Source organism: Panthera onca, chromosome A1 (genome assembly GCF_046562875.1).
Source record: "Panthera onca isolate mPanOnc1 chromosome A1, mPanOnc1 haplotype 2, whole genome shotgun sequence".
Classification (NCBI taxonomy): Eukaryota; Metazoa; Chordata; class Mammalia; order Carnivora; family Felidae; genus Panthera; species Panthera onca.
Window position 1 is genome coordinate 213,044,900 of NC_138339.1, and position 21,726 is coordinate 213,066,625.

At 41.3% G+C, this 21,726-nt stretch overlaps 1 protein-coding gene across 3 annotated transcripts in view; it reads right to left on the bottom strand.

Moving 5' to 3' along the window:
- EPSTI1 (epithelial stromal interaction 1) overlaps positions 1-21,726 on the bottom strand; it is a 98,505-nt gene that overhangs the window by 39,393 nt on the left and 37,386 nt on the right. For all 3 annotated transcript variants that reach the window (XM_060634214.3, XM_078433295.2, XM_078433292.2), the window contains exon 7: positions 6,171-6,264. In XM_060634214.3, coding sequence (XP_060490197.3) covers positions 6,171-6,264 — 94 coding nt within the window. The remainder of the gene's footprint in view (positions 1-6,170; positions 6,265-21,726) is intronic.

Here is a 21,726-nt window from a genome sequence, read left to right on the forward strand (position 1 = left end):
TATGGAGTTAATAATTGATCTTGCCTGTGTGAAGAAGCCTTCACAAAATCCCAAAAGTACTTGAGGGTGGGGAATTTCCAGGTAAGTGAATACATTCACACTGCGAGGGTCACCATATCCCAACTCACAGGGACAGAAGCGCCTGCATTCAGGACACTGCCAGACCTTGCTCTAGGTATCTCTTCATCTTGCTGTTCATTTGTATCCTTTATCATATCCTCTAGTAAACTGGTAAATGTAAAAGTTTCCCCAAGTTCTGTGAGTCACTCTAGCAAATTAATGGAACCCAAGAGGGGGTCATGGGAACCCCCAATTTGTAGCCATATTAGACAGAAGTTGTGGGTAATCTGGGGACCTACTACTTGTAATTTGGCATCTTAAGGGGAGGGCAGGGATGCGGGTCCCTTTACCTTGGGAACCTCCAGATAGACAGTGTCAGAACTGAATTAAATTGTAGGATCCCCAGCTGGCGTCGCAGAATTACTCAGGGTAAAGCAAGTCCCCCGACATCTGTTGGCAGAAGTGTGCATGTGGTAGTCATGTGAGAGGAAAGGAGACACTCAGTGGGGAAAGGACTGGTTTTTTCTTTTTCTAACCCAATATGCCAAGAAGTAGAAAAAAATGTCAGAGATAAATTAAAAGAGAAAAAAAATTTTTTTTCACAAAAATGAAGATAAATCCAGGAGGCCTAGAATTTCAGTAAGAATTCCTTAGAGAAAATGAAGAGAAATAAATCAAAGAAATAACACAAGAAAATCACCTAGAACTAGAAATGAGTTTCCAGACTGAAAATGAATATTAATGACCCTCATACTAAGGCACGTCATTATGAAATTACAGAATACCAGAAAAAAGAAGAAGATACTAAAATATTTCCAGGGGAAGCAAGGAAAAGCCCTTATATATAAGGACTGAAATTCAGAGGGCCTTGGATTTCTCAAGAACAAATACGCAAAAGTAGAATAGAAAGGCCTTCAAAATTCTGAAGGAAAATGATTCCCAATTTGGATTACTTACCAGCAAATTACAAGCTAAGTGTGTGGGCTGAATAAAGATACCTTCAGATATGCAATGACCTGACCATACATCTTCTCCTGGGAAGCTACTAAATAATATGCTCCATCAAAACAAGGAAATAAAACAAGAAAATAGAAGATAGAAGGCCTAGAAATCAGGGGACCCAACATAGGAAAGCAGTAAGAACAATTCCCCAGATGACTTTAAAACAATGATTCTCATCCTAGGCTATACATTAGAATTACCGGGGGAGCTTTAAAAGCCCTGAAGCCCAGGCCACAATACAGCAGGATCTCTGGGGGTACGACCCAGGCATCAGTGAATTTTAAAGTCCCCCAGATGATTCCGATGTGTAGAGGAGGTTGAGAACCATTCTGTGAAAGCAAAGTCCCAGAACAACCGCTGTGTGGGAGGCCAAATGAACCACCAGCCAGGTTAAGGCAGAAGAGGGATGTTTCCAGAAGGGAAAGAAATCCGAAACTGACAAGTTACCTGACAGACACAAGACGGAAAACTGTATGGAAATCTGCATCAGAGACACTTTGTGGAACGGTCACAAAATCTGAAGGAAGCCAGTCAAACGTTCAGAGGAAACCAAGCAAATGTTAAAGCAAAAATTTTAAGAAGTCGTAACAGAAAGAAACGGTGAAGTATACTAACTGGCTTGGCAGTGAGAAAAAAATTCATGTAGTCATGACAGTAAGAGAAAGCCTGAAATACTGAATAATTAGGGGAATGGAGGGGAAGGCATACATTAACAAGATCTGAACTTGGTTAGCCAAGCAACAGCAATACATACATTGAAAGGCACATGGATCCACATAACAAAGAAACCGCTTAGGCGAGTGTGGTGGGAGGAATAATGGCCCCCCCAAAGATGCCCACTTCCCAATCCCTGGAAGCTGGGAACGTCACCTTATCTAGCAAAGGTGACTTTGCAGAAATTGAGGATTCTGAGATGGAAAAGGACCCCGGATGATCCGGGTGGAATCACAAGGGTCCTTGTAAGAGGAAGGCAAGAAAGCCAAAGAGCAGGAAGAAGGCGGCACGAGGAGGAGGGCAGAGGTTGGACGCAGCCACATGCCAGGGGGCGAGAGTGCCCGCAGCCAAGGAGAGCTAGGAGAGGCAAGGGACAGGTTCCTCTCTAGAGTCTCCAGAAGCAGCCAGCCTTGCTGACACCTTGATTTTACCCCCTTCATACTCATTCCAGACTTCTGACCTCCAGATCTATAAGACAATACATCTGTGCTGTGTTGAGCCACTAAGTCCTTAGCAATTTGTTACACCAGCGATGGAAAATTGTTTTATTGAGCCATAACTGACATGACATTATATTAGTTTCAGGTGTACAACATAATGATTCAACATTCGTGTGTGCTGCAAAATGATCACGGCAATAAGTCTAGTTAGTATCCGTCACCACACGTAGTTACAAAAGTGTTTTTCTTGTGATGGACCTTTTAAGATCTCTCTTAGCAACTTCCAAATATGCAGTACGGTATTGTTAACTGTGGCCACAGGCTGTGCATTACATCGCCAGGCCTTATTTTATTTTATTTATTTAAAAAAAAAATTTTTTTAACATTTATTTATTTTTGAGACAGAGAGAGAGCATGAACAGGGGAGGGTCAGAGAAAGAGGGAGACACAGAATCTGAAACAGGCTCCAGGCTCTGAGCTGTCAGCACAGAGCCTGACGCGGGGCTCGAACCCACGGACCGCGAGATCATGACCTGAACCGAAGTCGGACGCTTAACTGACTGAGCCACCCAGGCGCCCCCAGGCCTTATTTTATAAGCAATGGGAAATTAATACACAGAGTTTAAAATACTGGGAGCGGGAGTGAGATTAAAGGAGTGCAAGGGACACAGGCCTTCAAGTGTTGGCTTTTTTTGAAAAAACATGTGGCATGTGGATAAAAATTAAACCATCCGCACGAGGAGTTCCAAGCAGAAGTGAGAGGAAATGGCTGGAAAGGCACAAGCTATAGAGCAGCGCTCCGCAGACATTAATGTGTGCACAAGTCGCCACAGACCGTGTTAAAATTCAGCTTCATACTCAGGACTGGAGTGGCGCCTGAGCTTCATCTACACCCCTCTAGGCTCCCGGGTGAGGCCCACGCTACTGATCCATGGACCCTACTTAGAGCAGCCAAGACCTAGATTCTACATACAGAAAGGAGTCGTGAGGGAAGGGAGGAAGGCAGAGGGCAGAAAGGGTTCTGTGCTCAAGCTAAGACATTCTGACTTTATCCTTGAAGATACAGGGAGCCACGGGCAGTGGAACAACCGGATGAGATGTTTTTAAACGACTATTCGCTGTAGAGGAGGCGGCAAGAGGCAACAAAGCAGACTGGAAACCATTTAGTGTACAACCAGAAATATTCAATGATTATGACTGAGGAAGGCGGCATATTTTCTGGCACTTCTCACAGGCACACACACAGTACAGAGAACTGTATCAATCCATGTGTAAGTAAACACTGTAAGTATCTTTGGTCTGAAGTTCTCTTCCGTATCGCTGAAAGGAATATTCTTGCCGTCTTTTCCACTGATGTAATTATAGAATATGTATTAAATTCCCAGCTGCCCATGGAAGATCCACACGTAAATAAATGTAATAAGAACAACTTTCTCTGAGAAGGTACATTATGTGAGAATTAAATTTTTTAAAAAAAACTTGAAAGCTTGTAGCTTATCACACCCCCATAGAAATGGGGGTCACACAGCGTTGACATTCTATACACTGACCACAGTTAAGGCAAACTACAGGTGTCTTCCTTCCATGTTACAAAAGTGCATTGTAAAGGCGTGTCATTCCTAAAGCATTAGAAATGGTTCTGCAAAGCATTCTCAGAGGAATTCTACGCAGATGGATTAGACAGAAGAAGAGTACAATATTGGTAAAAAAAAAAAAAAGTCACTTAAATATATTGAACACCAACAAATTATTAATAGTTTGCTGTCGAAATGGGAGCAGCTATTGAATGCAGTTCATAAAGAATCATCCTGGGTCCAATGCTGTTCCATATTTTCTATTAATAGCTCTGAGGATCTTGTGACTAATGCACTAATCAATCCACAGAAAATGCAGTCCTGGGAGACATTAGTCATGTTATGGACAATATTAAAATTCAGGATGATCTTGTTAAATTGAAGAAACAAACCAAAATCAATAGGCCAGGCACACGTTCTGCCCGGTGTTTCGTAGGATTCGGGAAGCCTTCAAACAGAGTCAAGACCATCCTGGCAGCCAAGCACCCAGTTGATAAAGTTATCCAATTCCTGTCTTCTCTCCCTCCCTCACGGCCACAGGGTATCTGGACAGACGTCAAGGACTGTCCCTACACAGGATTTAGCTCTCTACCTACAGTTTTCAAGTCTGTCCTTTCATGCCCTGCAGTGAGAGGAGAGAGGACAGATGTGACAGGACCCATGGCAAATCTTAGACTTTGGAGCACCACCTTAGAAGTGGGGGACGAGAGGGGCGCCTGGGTGGCGCAGTCGGTTAAGCGTCCGACTTCAGCCAGGTCACGATCTCGCGGTCCGTGAGTTCGAGCCCCGCGTCAGGCTCTGGGCTGATGGCTCGGAGCCTGGAGCCTGTTTCCGATTCTGTGTCTCCCTCTCTCTCTGCCCCTCCCCCGTTCATGCTCTGTCTCTCTCTGTCCCAAAAATAAATAAAAAACGTTGGGAAAAAATTAAAAAAAAAAAAAAAAAAAAAAAAAAAGAAGTGGGGGACGAGGGTGGGGGGAGGAACATTTAAACATTTGTAAGTAAGAGTACAATGAACTTATCCCAAGGAGTGTCATAATAGCTTCTTGACATGTTAAATCATGGTCACTAAAGCACACACTTTTAAAAACTTAAACCCATCCTTTCTTTCAGCTACAACCATTTCCAGAGGCATCCTGAATTATACTTACTTTGTTGTCCCCAGTTAACCAGTCAATAACCAAGGCCCTGCCAACTTCACCTTTTATTTTTTTTTAATATAATTTATTGTCAAATTGGTTTCCATACAACACCCGGTGCTCACCCAACAGGTGCCCTCCTCAATGCCCATCACCCACTTTCCCCTCTCCCCCAGCCCCCATCTCCCTTTAGTTGGTTCTCAGTTCTTAGGAGTCTCTTATGGTTTGCCTCCCTCCAACTTTTTTTTCCCCCTTCCCCTCCCCCATGGTCTTCTGTTAAGTTTCTCAAGATCCACATATGAGTGAAAACATACAGTATCTGCCTTTCCCTGACTGACTTATTTCACTTAGCATAATACCCTCCAGTTCCATCCACGGTGCTGCAAATGGCCAGATTTCATTCTTCCTCGTTGCCAAGTAGTATTCCATTGTATACATAAACCACATCTACTTTATCCATCCGTCAGTTGATGGACACGTAGGCTCTTTCCATTCACCTTTTAAACGGTTCTCTGACCTGTGCTCTCATCTCCATCCTCCCATCCACTGCCCTATTTCATGTCTTTATCATTCCTTACCTGGACTAACGCAGAGCCTCTCAGAGGCCTCTCTGCCTCTCCATTCCCTCAGAGCCATCCTTCACATGGTTACCAGTGTGACCCCACTAAAATACAAACCTGACTTTGAACCTTCCCTGTTTGAAAAGTTTTAGTGCCTTCAGCACTCAAAGAATCATGTCCAAGATCTCCAATGGAGCATACAAATTTCTGCAGTGGTATTCTGCTGGCTTCCCATGTGAGGTATTTCTGGATGTCTTGATGTCTGGGGGACACCTCTAGCATGTTGTGCCCACATCCTGCAGTACCCACGGCAGCCCAGACAATGAACTGTCCCACCCAAATTACAGTCCTTCCAGGCAGAAACTGTATGCACTTGGTAGACCTTACGTAACCTTACGTAAACATAAAATTTGGAGGATAGATAAATGGATGGATGACTGGATGAGATCAAAGGCTTTTCAAAGGGTGGTGTTTGGTCCAGGTGCCCGTAATGTAGATAACCAAGTGCAAGCATTGTTTTATAGCTCAAGGAAGCAACAGCTGAAGTTAAGTTTCAGACCAGGTCCATCTGCCTTTAGTTCCAGCCATCTATTATACACAGCTCACTCTGTGCCCTTAGCCTTCATTCACCAAATGCCTCTTTATAAAGTACCAGACAGCAACCCTGCATGGCCTCCCACTTACCCAAGTTGAAGACTGTGGGTCATGAAGAGCCTTTTGACAGGTACTTCTGTCTGGCGACTCTGTGTCCAGTCTGCTCAGGAACTCCGCAGTTTTGCTAGCAGGGACACAAACAGGTGTTAGGGCCTTCATAAAAACAGAAATATCATCACTTATCGTGCCTCTGGATACTAGCCAAGACATTCACTGGGTGATGACTTAAAGTGTCCTGGGTAGAACAAAAGGTTAGTGTGAGAACAAGGTCGCGTAGAAAACCAAAATAAAACGCTACCATAAGACCGCCTTGTTGAAGAACATTCATCTGAAAAGTATAAAATTAGGTTTGTGGCATGTGAAACTGGGATTTCATTTTTATCTCCTTGACATGGAGATAAATGCTCCCTCAGATTCTACAGTGTGGGGTCCTAACTTCCCGTCTCAGTATTTAAAGCCTGACATTCAGACCGCATGATAGAGCCGTGGCATGTTGGGTCCCCTGTGAGACCGCATTCCACGCTGGTTTCCTGTGGCCCTTTGCCCGCTTTCTCCTCTCGTTGCCCTCATGGCTTTGGCTGCTCTCGGGATACAGGCCCTCCAATCCTGTAACTCTTAACCACATATGGATCGTGGAGCCCCTATGGGATTCTGAAAGCAGTTATGGCCCCTTACACAGACACATGCACACATACACACCTTCGCATTTGATTTGTACCTTCCATGGAAGGTAAGAAATGCTGCTGGTTCTGGCCTGCATTTCCGACATCTCTTGTTAGCTCAGAAAGATTGGCCGAGAAATAGCCTCAGTTTTAAGAAGGTCTTTGTTTTTCCCTTAAAAACCCCAAACCATCACCCCAATTTCTCCTCTCACCTATGTCAAGCAGAGAACACTAGAATTGTTCCCTAGACCTCATTTCAGACTTCCCCATTTGGCCTACCACTGATCTCCGTTTCTTTGTCCTTTCCCCATGTAATTTGTGGGATTTTTCCCCCCTTATTTCTGATGCACAACCAAATACTTCATTCATGGAGGCCTAATGCATATTGCACCAGCCTCTTGCAGCCCTCTCACTGCCTGCCTCCTTCCCTCAGTTACCCCTCTTCTTCCCCCCTGATATTTTAGTCCTCAACTTGTCAAGCACTTAAGATACGGACACCCAAAAACGCATCAATGGTCTGGTAAAAATAAATGGTATCCAGTGGAGGAAAATCAAAACAAGGAATTCAAAACTAAACAGGGATGCCAACATCACTTCAAATAATTACTTAGATAGAACATGGCATTTGAACAAGGTCAGAAGCTTGAGCTGGGAAAGGAAGAGCAAAAAGGTAAGCGACGTACATCACCCTGAGAAACATAAGGCTTCGGCACTGGAGACAAACAGCCTCTCCATTTGTCTAGGATTGCTTATCTTGCCCAGAATAGACAAGGAGACTAATGAAGTCTCAGAGCCTGGAAGCTGCCCCACTGTCTGGGGCTTTATGAAGTCATCAGTCAAAAGTGTTCAAAGAAGAGAGTTGCCAGAAGTTTGGATGAGATTTCTGAATATCCTGAGTTCAGACCTAGGAAAAGCGGTGAAAAAGAAACACTGCGATAAACAAGGAAAGAACCTCAGACCAAGTTGACGGGCAGCCTCACGTTGTGTTCTGACAGTGGTTTCTTACCTGCTGGTGCCTAGGACAAAACTGCCTGCGTAGCCAACCACTAGCCCTGGCCCTTCTACCAATTATCACTGCCCCACTTATGCCACAGGATTAAATCATAATGACAGGGCCACAGGACTGCCACAGGAATTCAAGTACGGGTCTGTGGAGAATGTGGATTATTCCCAAAGATGAACCATATTGACAAGCCACGTTCCAAGTTACTAAACTAACTGACTGGTATTTCTCAACTGTCAGTATAGCTTTAGGTATAGAATGTAATTTCCTTATATTGACTAAACTGAACTGGGATACTTATAGGCAATTATGGTCACATTTAATAAAAATAAAATACAGAAGAACCTTCTTGAGGGCAAAAGTGGGAGAATCTCAGAGTGCCTGGGTGGCTCAGTCGGTGAAGCATCCTACTTCAGCTCAGGTCATGATCTCATGGTCGGTGAGTTCGAGCCCCGCGTCGGGCTCTGTGCTGACAGCTCAGGGCCTAGAGCTTGCTTCAGATTCTGTGTCTCCCTCTCTCTCTCTGCCCCTCCCCCCAGGAGAATCTCCTGGTGGGAAGTCCAACAAGACTGAGAACCCTGACTGCAGCACTAGGTCACCTTTCCCTTGGGAGTTTCTTGCTCTTTGTCATCCCTGTGACTCTGCCACCTGTAGAAGGGATGACCCTCTTTTGTTCATCATTCTGACATAAGCATAAATACAGGACTCCTTCCTTTACTCTCCACAGAGTGGATGAACCAATTAAGTCAGACTTGGTTTAGAAGATTTAGTTCACTCACATCCAACTTAAGATCTTCAAGGGTACTTTGTGTTTGTTGTTAGGGTGATTCCCATAGTTTATCCTAACCTCACTTCCATGCAATTCAGATGCAGCAGAGACTGCTAAATGTCCATCAAATTCATGTTCTCTTATTCTAGTGACACAACTTGACTACATACCCTGGCCTCCCTTTCAGTTAAGGTTGGCCACGGGGTTGAGTCTTGACCAATAGACTGTGAAAGGAAGTGATGCACACCCCTTCCAGGACTAATTACAAACTTCTTACACATGCACCTCCATATGTTTTTCTCTTTCTGGCTGGCTGGAGTAAAGACAACCCCCAGCACAAACCCAGAAGTTGTATATTGAAGGTAGGAGAGCCCATATGGCTTGGTGCCTGAATATCTGAGTGGAGAGGGCCTCCACCCAAACTTGTTCACCCATTCCTTAAATGAGCAAGAAAAAAAAACATAGTATTCAAACTATTCTATACTTTAAAGTCTGTCACAACCCCTAGACTACCCTAATAACATAAGAAATATGTACAACACAGCTAAGGAAACAATCAGCAAAACTAAAAGGCAACCGACAGAATGGGAGAAGATATTTGCAAAGGACATATCAGATAAAGGGTTAGTATCCAAAATCTATAAATAAATTATCACCTCAACACCCAAAAGACAAATAATCCAGTGAAGAAATGGGCAAAAGACATGAATAGACACTTCTCCAAAGAAGACATCCAGATGGCCAACCGACACATGAAAAAAATGCTCCACATCACTCATCATTGGGGAAATACAAGTCAAAACCACAATGAGATACCACCTCACTCCTGTCAGAATGGCTAACATTAACAAGTCAGGCAACAACAGATGTTGGCGAGGATGCAGAGGAAAAGGATCTCTTTTGCATTGTTGGTGGGAATGCAAGCTGGTGCAGCCACTCTGGAAAACAGTATGGAGGTTCCTTAAAAAACTAAAATAGAACTACCCTATGACCCAGCAATTGCACTACTAGGTATTTATCCAAGGGATACAAGTGTGTTGTTTTGAAGGACACATGCACCCCAATGTTTATAGCAGCACTATCGGAGCCTGGAGCCTGTTTCCGATTCTGTGTCTCCCTCTCTCTCTGCCCCTCCCCTGTTCATGCTCTGTCTCTCTCTGTCCCAAAAATAAATAAAAAACGTTGAAAAAAAAAAAAAATATAGCAGCACTATCAACAATGGTCAAAGTATGGAAAGAGCCCAAATGTCCATTGATGGATGAACGGATAAGGAAGATGTGGTGTGTGTATATATATATATATATACACACACATACACACACATATATGTATATATGTATATATGTATACATATATATGTATATATATAGTAATACTCCATTGTGTATATGTGTGTGTATGTGTGTGTGTGTATATATATGTATATGTGTGTGTGTATATATATATGTATATGTATATATATATTGTAATACTCCACTGTGTATATGTGTGTATATGTGTGTGTGTGTGTATATATATATGTATATATATAGTATAATACTCCATTGTGTATATGTGTGTATATATGTGTGTGTATATGTGTGTGTATATGTGTGTGTGTGTGTGTGTGTGTGTGTGTGTGTGTATACACATATATACACACATATACACAATGGAGTATTACCCGGCAATCAAAAAGAATGAAATCTTGACATTTGCAACTATGTGGATGGGACTGGAGGGTATTTTGCTAAGTGAAATTAGTCAGAGAAAGACAAATATCATATGATTTCACTCATATGAGGACTTTAAGAGACAAAACAGATGAACATAAGGGAAGGGAAACAAAAATAATATAAAAACAGGGAGGGGGACAAAACAGAAGAGACTCATAAATATGGAGAACACACTGAGGGTTTTGGAGGGGTTGTGGGAGGGGGGCTGGGCTAAATGGGTAAGGGGCACTAAGGAATCTACTCCTGAAATCATTGTTGCACTATATGCTAATTTGGATGTAAATTAAAAACAAAAAGAAAGAAAAGAAATATGTACAAGAGAATCATTTCTCAATTAAGTGATCAATTCCAAAAGTGTAAGAGGCAGCCAAGAAGAGTTGAGGAAGATGAGAAACAAGGATTCTCAAGGATTCAGCTAAACAGCTATTTCAGAACTTTAGTCAGGGGAGGGGAAGGTGGGAAAGGGGCTTCCTTCTGGAGCTGTCTTCCTGTTAGGCCTAGGAGCTACCTAGGCTCAGAGCATAAAAAAGCATGAACCTTCCAAATACTGGGGAGGGTGTCTTACAAAACTGGTCCTCTTATAAATTGCTAATGGAAGGGAAAATTGGTGTTACCACTTCAGGGAGTAATTTGACAGTGCTTAGTAGAGATGAATATGTGCATAATGCCTAGGTACCAACTCTAGAGAAACTCTTGCATAGCTATTTAAAGACACCTGAACAAGGTCATTTAATCCAGCACTGCTGTAAGAGTCCCAGATATAGAATTTAAAAAAAAGGGGGGGGGGGGCAGCGCCTGGGTGGCTCAGTCAGTTAAGCGTCTGACTTGGGCTCAGGTCCTGATCTCACAGTCCGGTATCAGGCTCTGTGCTGACAACTCAGAGCCTGGAGTCTGCTTAGGATTCTGTGTCTCCCTCCCTTTCTGCCCCCTTCCCCGCTAGTGCTCTGTCTCTCACTCTCAAAGATAAATAAAACATTAAAAAAAGAGAGAGAGAGAGAGAGACCCAGAGATAGAAAGAAGATGTGGAGTGGGGGCGAGGGGAAGATGAGAATGGAAAGGAAGAAGAGAATGAACTAGATCTACATCAAGAATCGATACGGTGCGGGGCGCCTGGGTGGCGCAGTCGGTTAAGCGTCCGACTTCAGCCAGGTCACGATCTCGCGGTCCGTGAGTTCAAGCCCCGCGTCAGGCTCTGGGCTGATGGCTCGGAGCCTGGAGCCTGTTTCCGATTCTGTGTCTCCCTCTCTCTCTGCCCCTCCCCCGTTCATGCTCTGTCTCTCTCTGTCCCAAAAATAAATACAAAACGTTGAAAAAAAAAATTAAAAAAAAAAAAAAAAAAAAAAAAAAAAAGAATCGATACGGTGAAATCTCAAAAAACAGTATCCAGTTGGGGTGCGGGGCGGGGGGGGGGCGGGAGGAGTTGTAAAGGTATGAGACAGTGATCAAAGTATCTGAAGGACATAAAACAACAGTCTGTACCTTGTGTGGATTCACATATATGTAATAAAATTGGAACAATGTACATGATGAGAAAAAGAAAAGCAGCCCAAGATATTTAGGAACTGTTCTGACACATCTTAATCTCAATGTTATTACAAACTAATCCGATGTTTACAGCTAAGCCATGTTGTTCTACTGATAGACATAAATGGTCCCACAGAATATCCACTTTACCCAAGTAGACCTCACAAATTACCAAATATCCCCCATCTTGCTAAATGAATGCAGACTTCCTTACCAATTACAGTGTCATAGTCATCTAGGCTGTCCTCCCTATAGGTAACATTTAGTGAGACATCCAATCACAGAATTGTCCCCACATGCTGACAACACACAATCTAGAGCAATCTCCTGCTTTTTTAGACCCTTCCCCAAATTACCTAACTGAAACCTAAATCCTCATCAGTTATTTCTAACACTCTTACTGAGATATCCCTCCATTTCTTATAGTGTGTGTTTTCCCTATTTCTTTTTTAGTTGTTTGTTTTTGAGAGAGAGAGAACACAGGTAGAAGAGGGGCAGAGAGAGAGAGAGAGGAACACACAGAATCCGAAGCAGGCTCCAGGCTCTGAGCTGTCAGCACAGAGCCAGACGTGGGGTTTGAACCTATGAGACATGAGATCATGACCTGAGCCGAAGTCTGACACTTAACCGACTGAGCCACCCAGGTGTCCCATGTTTTCCTTTTTTGTAATAAACCCATAATGTTCAACTACAGGTATGTCCCTGGTGGTCTTCTGCTGAAGGGCACTGACAAATGTTACACACCAGAACACTGTTGCTGTTAGAGAAAAAATAGATGAGAGTGAAAGGGTAACTAACACTTTAGCCATCACTATACCATTTAATTTCTTTTTTAAAAATGAAACAAATGTAGGCAAAATCGTAAGTGTGACCTTAGTGATTGATACATATTTTCTGTGATTTTGCAATGCTTCTCAAAGAGAGAAAAAGCATACACACTATTGTGGTGCTTATGGGGAAAAGTTTTGCAGATACCATTCTGGATTCCTTAGAGCAATAATTTCCAAAATGCCAACAGGAAGACCCACGTGTGGCTGACACCATAAGAACCATCTACGCTGCTTCTTGTTAAGCCCTGGACTCAAGACTTAAACTTTCCAATTCAGCATGTCTGGTATCGGATCCGGGAACCCGTGTTTCTCAAAAGCACCCCTGGTGATCTTGGGATCTACTATAGAGGTACCGATGGATATTTAATATGCGTAATTCTCTGAGGTCCACATGATTCTGACTTAATGATTAAATCATGCTATCACACACATTTGGAAACACAATCTTAGCGTGTCTTAGGAATCCTTCTCTAGGAGGACTAACAATACATTCTTCCTGTCTTTCACAATAGCTTCACAAACCTGAACTTGGCCACTGTGAGGTTTAGGTGAGCAAGTAATCATTCTTACATTCACATACGCATTTGCGCCAGCAACAAATTCTTCCTCAGTCTCTGCTTTGTGCTTAGTAATATGGGTTATCGAATAAACTAAACTGAGATGGTTTTGACTGAGTCAGTTTCATATAAGTGGGTGTGAACAAAAAACATTCATATACTTATAAGCACTCAAAGCTAAAATCAGTGGGGAAAAGTTTGAGGATAACAGGATATTAGAATAGTCTTAAAGTATTTCCACCAACTACAAAATATCAATTACAAAGGGAAAAAAAACAATTAACTTTACAGTGGAGACCACCCTGACCAAATAATGAAAGTTAGTATCACCAGTAATGAGGACATCAACATCATATACCCTCTTGATAGGATGCTCCAAGGACACAGGATCACCTCTTAGTATGCTGAAAATTAAAACCTCAATCTTGGGGCGCCTGGGTGGCGCAGTCGGTTAAGCGTCCGACTTCAGCCAGGTCACAATCTCGCGGTCCGTGAGTTCGAGCCCCGCGTCGGGCTCTGGGCTGATGGCTCAGAGCCTGGAGCCTGTTTCCGATTCTGTGTCTCCCTCTCTCTGCCCCTCCCCCGTTCATGCTCTGTCTGTCTCTCTCTGTCCCAAAAATAAATAAAAAACGTTGAAAAAAAAAATTTTAAAAAAAACCTCAATCTTATCATAAGAAAATATCAGATAAACCCAAATTAGAGGTACATTCTACAAAGTAACTAACCAGTACTGACTGAAAGTGTCAAGGTCATGAAACATAAGGCAAAAATGAGGCACTGTCACAGACTAGAGGAAACTAAATAGTCATGACCATTAATTATATTATGTGATCCTGAATCAGATCCTAAAATAGAAAAAAGAACATTGAGGAGAAATTGGTGAAATTCTAATAAAGCCTGTAGTTTATTGTGTCAATCTTAATTGCCTAGTTTGATAAATGTACTATGGTTTATACAAGATATTAACATTAGGGGAAGCTAGAAAGTCTCAGTGCAAAACTCTGTACTATTTTTGTAACCTTTCTCTAAGCTGAAAATTATTTCAGAAGAAAAAAAAAAAAAAAGGAATCTCCCTCAGCTCTCTTCCTTACCTGAAACCAAGAGAAGACAAAACCTAAAGACAGCATTTGCCTCCTAGTTCCCTAAATGGAGGCTTCTTATTTCTCATACATTTTCCTCAGTGCCTGGAGGGGGGGTGGGAACACAGGCCTCTTCTTTGCTCCTCATGTTACTTCAGACAATTACTTCTCCCTCCATCACTTGCAAAAAAAAAAAAAGTCTGTTCCGGTTAGTGCCCTTGACATCAGTATACCCTACATTCTTCTCCCCTCTTTGCTATTACACACTCCAAACCTTCTGGTCCGAAGCATCTCTCATTCATCACAACCAGGCTTCCTCCCCATCTCAACTACTGTTGGAGACATGGATGTCCCGGATCTCCTCCTTGCCTTCCAGCTCCCAGGCTCCACTTTTTATTTTCTCATCTCCAACACCTCTTCAGTCTGCCTCAGCCACACTCCTAGAGTCCTACCCTAAACTCTACCGTCATGAACAAGTATCCTCCCTCCAACAGAAGAACTGACAAACACCACTCTTGGACAGAACTTTCTATCATTCCGTGTTCTTGGCACAAACATCGTCACTCCAACCATTTTCTGCCCGGTTTGGGATTTCCAAGCCATCATTCCTCCCTTTTTCTCACCATCAGTTCCTACCCATCTCTATTTATTGTGCAGCTTAGAGCCCACAGTGCATTTTTACAATCTTTCCTTTACAAATGTCTTTGACTCTCTAAGATAAAGTCGACCATCTGCTTTCTCTGCATGGGCACCAGAGCAAGTGAATCAAACTTGGGGAAAAATAACCTATCAGGTGTTTGGGGATGGTAGACATGGAGGAGGATGGGGGCAGGGGTATAGACAGGCTTCACATGAAATTCATGAACACGGACATCACTCTGACCAGAGCCAACACCAACTCCTGCCTGGACTACCGCCATAATGTTGTCTCTAGCTTCTCCATTTCCATTCTTGCCTCCTCAAATCTATTCTTGACACAGCAAACAGTAATCACTTCTTTAACTTCTGGAGGTTTGCTCCTGTAGCTTAAATAAAACCCAAACTATATGCCATGGCCTGCATGATTTCTCTGGCTCCTATCAATCTTGTCAACTTCATGATCTCTCTTCCCCCACTTCAACCCAAATATATCAGCTTCCTTTCCGAATATACTGGGTGCTGCTCCTGCAGCCTAGGACCCACTTCCCTGGTTCTCAGCAGGACTCGTTCCTTTCTCATCCCTCCACTCAACTGTCATTTTCTCAGAGATGCAGGTCTCCCCTACATTCTCCCCTCCCAGTTTCAGTATTCTTGATCACTGGTAGAGATCATTATCTTCCCCTATGTTCTCTCATAGGAATTATAGTCTGTTATCCTATATATTCCTTGGTCATCTGGTTTATTATCTGAATTTCCACACTTGGTCGTGGGGCTAGATTTGCTTTATTCATCATACATGCCTAGAACCTAGTAACCTAGTATAGTGCTTGATCTATACCAGGTGCTCACAGTTGAATACATGAAAGCCCGTTGCCTAATGCTAGATACTATCAATACATTTACATTTTGGCCAGTGTCAAAATAAAATTTTTTATGTTTCTCTGATCATCAGTGAGGCTAAATATTTTTATTGATGTTATATCTCTTGTCTTTGAACTGCTAGTTCAAGCCATTTGTCAATTTTTCTAGAGTTGTCTTTTTCTTACTAATTTATAAGAGTTCTTTGTGAAATTAAGCCTTTGTCCATTACTCTTGAGGCAAATATTTTCTCCTAGACTCACTTGTAATACTGTTCACTGTTGTCACCTACCACAATTTTTTCCTGCAGTCAAATCTGTATTTTTCCTTATGGCTTCTGAGTTATGTGTGTGACTTATGATTTTGGGGGTAGAATCTCCTTTCCAAAAACATTCTTCATCATATTCTAATTGTGTTGCTCAATACAATTTGTCGAATTGTCTTTTTGACACTGATTTGAAAGGATACTTTTATCAATAGCTGAAGTCCTAAATACTAAATGCCCTTATATTCATGGGCCTGCTTCTAGATTCTTTACTGAATAGATTTATTATAATGCTGATAACACTTTATTACTACCATACTTTTATATTAATACACATGATACCTGGTACAACAAGCCTCTCCCAACCCCATTCAATTTCTCTCTTTCAAGTGTATCGTTTTTTTTAGTATTTTCTCTTTAAACTTGATTTATCAAATTCCACAAAAGGTCCTGTTCAGGAGAACTATCTTTATAATACTGACTTTTTTTTCCTTCTAGAGTTAATGGTCTACATTTATTTTCATCTTCTTTTAGGTATCTTATGTAGGATCTATCTATTCGACTCACCTGTTTTACAGTGGATGATAATTTTAAATGGGCTTTTTCTTTAATTATATTTTTTAATGAGTTTTTGATGGTATAGAAGATAGACAAATATTTGCATATTGGCTTTAGATTCATTCATGTTAGTTGAACTGTTAGTATTAGGTCCAGTAACTTTTTAGTTGATCCCTTCAGGATGGGTTAGACGGATAATCAGAGACACCGATCTCTTTCTTTGCAATATTTAGATTATTTCTTTGTTAAAAATAGAAACAGTCTCTAGTTACAGGGCAGTAATAACAAGCATTCTCATCACCCTGTTCCAGACTTCACTGGAAAAGCTGGCTTCTTTCTTAGGATTTCAAATGAAATCTAACACCTTCCTTGAAGGTTTAGTAGAACTCAGTGAAAAAACAAAAACAGAACAAAACAAAAACCCAATTGGGCTTTTTTTTTTAGGTAAAAGCCAAACTGTATTTTCTCTTCCACTTCTAGTTATTACTCTATTCAGGCTTCAAGTCTAGTCATGTATATTTTCCCCAGGAAATAAATGAGGAAATCTGGGTGACAAAAAATTAACAATTAGAAGTAGGATAATTAGGAGTATTTTGCTCTTCCAGAATTCTGGTTGTACTTCCTTTCTTATCCTTGGGGCTCTTCTTTTTTTATTTTTAAATCAGACAAGTTCAAAATCGGCCTGAAATTTTATAAGAATTTTTTTAAAAAAGCAAAAAACTAGTTTTGGGGTTAATTTACAGATGATAAATTCGTTTTCTACATCATTAAAACAAATTTGGGGGGTGGGGGTGCCTCGGTGGCTCAGTCAGTTAAGCATCTGACTCTTGATTTCAGCTCGGGTCATGATCTCATGGTTCCTGAGACTGAGCCCCGTGTGGGGTTCTGTGCTGACAGCACGGAACCTGCTTGGGATTCCCTTTCCCTCTCTTTCTGCCCCTTCCCTACTTGTACATGTGCTCTCTCTCAAAATAAATAAACATTTTAAAACTTTTTTTCCTGCATTATCCTTCCTTCTACCTATTTGTACTTATTTTATTGTTCTATTACTATCTTAATATGATGTTTAGTTTGTTTCTATTTTTACTAAATGCTTTTAAAACTATTTTCTAAATAATTTTATAGCCACATTCTATAGATTTATATAATATGGGATACTTTCAAACTTGTATTCTTTTATCCCCAAGTAATTTGTAATTTCAGCTTTGGTTTCAATTTGTACCCTAACAGTCATTCAGAAAAGTGATTAGAAAAAAATTTATGTGAATAGACATTAAATTTCTTTTTTTTTTTTTTTTTTTTTTTTTGCTTATTTGAGTAATCTCTACACCCAATATGGGTCTCAAACTCCTGACCCCGAGATCAAGAGTCACATGTTCCTCCAGCTGAGCCAGCCATACACCCCTGACATTAACATTTCTTATTGCTTAAATTATGATTTTATTACATTTTCCTTAGGAATGGTGGTTCTCTAGGATTTGGGAGTACTGGGGGGATTTTCTGAGAAACTCTGAAACCTTAGTCAAGGCCAATTGTAGTTACGTCAATATTTGTAAAGATTTTGTATTTTCATAAACTAGGTACAACACTTTATAACTATATAATCATACTGAGTGATTGTTATTCAAATCTTCTATTCCTTGTATCGTTTTTTGGTTCACATGATCCGCTAATTTCAATGGAGGATTAGTTAAGTAAAAAGGAAAATGTGAGGCGCTTCGGTGGCTCAGTCAGTTAAGCGTCCAACTCTTGATTTCGGCTCAGGTCATGATTTTGCGGTTCATGAGTTCAGGCCCTGCATCGGGCTCTGTGGGCTCAGCACAGAGCCTGCTTGGGATTCTCTGTCTCCTCTCTCTCTGCCCCTCCCCCGCTTATGTTTGCTCACTCTCAAAAATAAACTTAAAAAAAAAGAGAGAATGTGACAAATCCATTATCTATATTACAGACTTTAGCAGTTTGTTTTATAGGTTTCAAATTGATAAAGACCCATTATTCACATTATCTTTTGGCTGACATATTTTATCTCTATAAAATACTCTTCATCCTGTTGAATGCTTTTCACCTTGAATTTAATTTTGTCTCCTATTAACAGTGATATTAATTAATCTGCCTTCTATTGTTAGCATTTATGGTTATACTTTCCATTCCTTTATTTTCATCTCTTTTGTTTTATGGCATCTCTTATAGCAGCAGATAGCTAGAATTTCATCTTTTTATGCCACCCGAGAGTGTTTCTTTTAATAAGGAGATTTGGCGTGTATACCTTTTCTGTGATTGCTGACTTGTTCATAGTTCTTCCTCTTTTCTGCCTTATGTTACGATGATCAAATTTTCGTTGTATTCATTGTATTTCACTGTATTTTTCACCTGTTTTTATATTTCCTATATCCCATATAATTAAACACATAAAACACATATTAGTCTTCTAACAATATGCGGAATTCACAAGCCTTCACTCGTACAAAGAAAAAAATACTCAACGTTACTTCCTATCTCCTCTTCCTTGTGCCTCTTCTAGCACTAAAATCCTCTATATTAATTTGATCATGCTTATTCTTAATTTTTAGAAAAGAGAAAAGTCTATCACATACCTGACTATACATGTCACTATATTCTTTGTTCACAACTGTTCTAATACCTACTCCCTTCCTTTTTCTTGGATTCATTCTTTGGTCGGAGTTCATTTGGTGTTAATTTTTTTTTTCAGTAAGGATCTTAGAACTCACACAGAAGTGATAAAGTTGGCTCTGCAGCCAGCTTTTCTGAAGGATGGAGGGGAGGTGCACACATGTCCCCCCAGGTATACCAGGTCACAGTGATGAGATAACTAAGGGAAACTAGTTTATAAAAGAGACATTAGTCAACTCTCACCTTTTACTAATTATTAATTACATATTGCGAAAGCTAGAAGCTGTCCCTGACATCCAGGAGCTAGTCTAGCACTCAGAGCTAGGCCTTGGTGTTCTCCTGGTGAAAGCAATTCACACAGTATCAACATCAAAAGAGTCACCCTGGGGCTGTGATGGATATTGACAAAAATAAGACCCCCTCATTAACATGTCTGAGCAAAAAAAGATACATGAACCTGTCTAAACCACCAAAGTGACCAAACACCCCCAAATTCCTACCTGATTTGTGTGACAGTGCTTCTTTATCAATTACATTACAATTGCAATTAACCACTCAGGTCTTCCCTCCTTTTAAATAAAATAAAGATACCTAACCACAATCACCCCTGCCTCCTGATAACGTTCAACCCAGAATGAAGCCCCGTTTCCGCAAAGTCTCCTGCAGTCACCTGACACAGGCCCAAATCTTAGCATGTTCTGACATCTTCTTACCATGGTGGCCCACAGCTCCCCCAAGATGCAGCTAAGAAGTTTAGAATTCATTTTATAAGCAATGGGAAATGATACCCTTTTAGAATAGGGTAGTGACACGATGAAAGCCGTGCTTTAGAAAATGAAATCCAACAAAACATGTAAGATAACTGACAGAAAAAGACAGTTGGTGAAGACAGCAATGAAGCCATTCGAGTATGCCAGGGGATGACAAGGAGACAGAAGCCATAATGCAAGTGGAATGTGAGGAATACCTATCGGAAGGTGGTGGCAGTGGGAATGAAAAAGTTGATGTGTGCTGGGACATCCACAGGAAGAACGGACAGTGGTAGAAATATTGATACGGTCTTAACCATCAGCATGATTTAACATTCAGTAGGCAAGGATCCTCTCAGATCAGATTTCCCATAAAATATTCAGTCTTATTCTGAACAAAATAGATAGGGGATTTTTGTATCTATAAGTTCACTTCATTAGCATAAGATAGAAAGTTATGAATAGGATGACTTTCAATTCACCTTACTTGGATTATAAAATGTGAAGTTGGATTTAAGCCTACCATATGGATAAGGGATCGATTTAGCCCTTAAGTGTCTTTTGCAAGCTCCCATGAAGGGCATTAGAAGTTTTGTGAGCACATTAGAAGGCAAACTTGGGGCCTAAGTGTGCATATTCAGCAGACCTGCCTAGATCCTCCATTCTTAGAAAACTAAAATAGATGAAGATGTGCCTCTTAGGACCTAATCACACTATTATTCAAATGGAAATAAAAGAGATGCATGGTTCCGATGGTGGAAATGAAGTAAACTTCCCAACATTTCAATCGACAGGCTGAGCTCAAGGTAGTGCTTGGCAGTTTAGGAATAGGAAGGTCCTGTTTTGGAATGAGCTTGGTTCCAAGAGCTTTTTCAACTAGTTTTTTAAAGAACTAAGCATCCACCCCCCCCCCCCCCCCGCCCCATCACCTAGAAATATTGGAAACAGTACATAGGAGCAGAGCACTGCCTGGAAAGATCACAAAAACCCACATACCCTACGGTAAGTTTAAGTGTGGTACTAACCCAGTGTTGGGACTGGAAAAGGATAGCATTCATCTATGATGAAAATCAGAGAAAATCAACTTATTTCCTCAGTTTTTCTTTCACCTACCTACCCTAGGCAAAATGTACATCTTGGTAGAAGGAAACAGAAGTCAACACTGGCCAAATCTTGCTCTCTGAACTGAACTTTACCCCCCCCCCCCTTAACTCCAGGGCTTATCACCCCCCACCCTAGCCAGATATTCCTGACCTTCCAACTATATCATGCCTCTCAATGACCTATTTTTCCCCAGCCCCCCTGGACCCCCAAATCTCAAGACCAAGATTTGGCTGCATCATTTATGGTCTTAGGGACTTCAGGTAATTTACTCAACCCTCCATCTGTAAAATGAGGAGGATATACCCCTCATAGGGCTGATCTGAAAGTTAGATTAAAAAATGCATATAATAGGGGCGCCTGGGTGGCTCAGTCGGTTAAGCGTCCGACTTCGGCTCAGGTCACGATCTCACGGTCCATGAGTTCGAGCCCTGCGTCGGGCTCTGTGCTGACTGCTCAGAGCCTGGAGCCTGTTTCAGATTCTGTGTCTCCCTCTCTCTCTCTGACCCTCCCCCGTTCATGCTGTCTCTCTCTGTCTCAAAAATAAATAAACGCTAAAAAAAATTAAAAAATAAATAAATAAAAAATAAAAAATGCATATAATATACCTAATACTCCTGATACTCCAGAGGCTCTCAGCAATACAGCA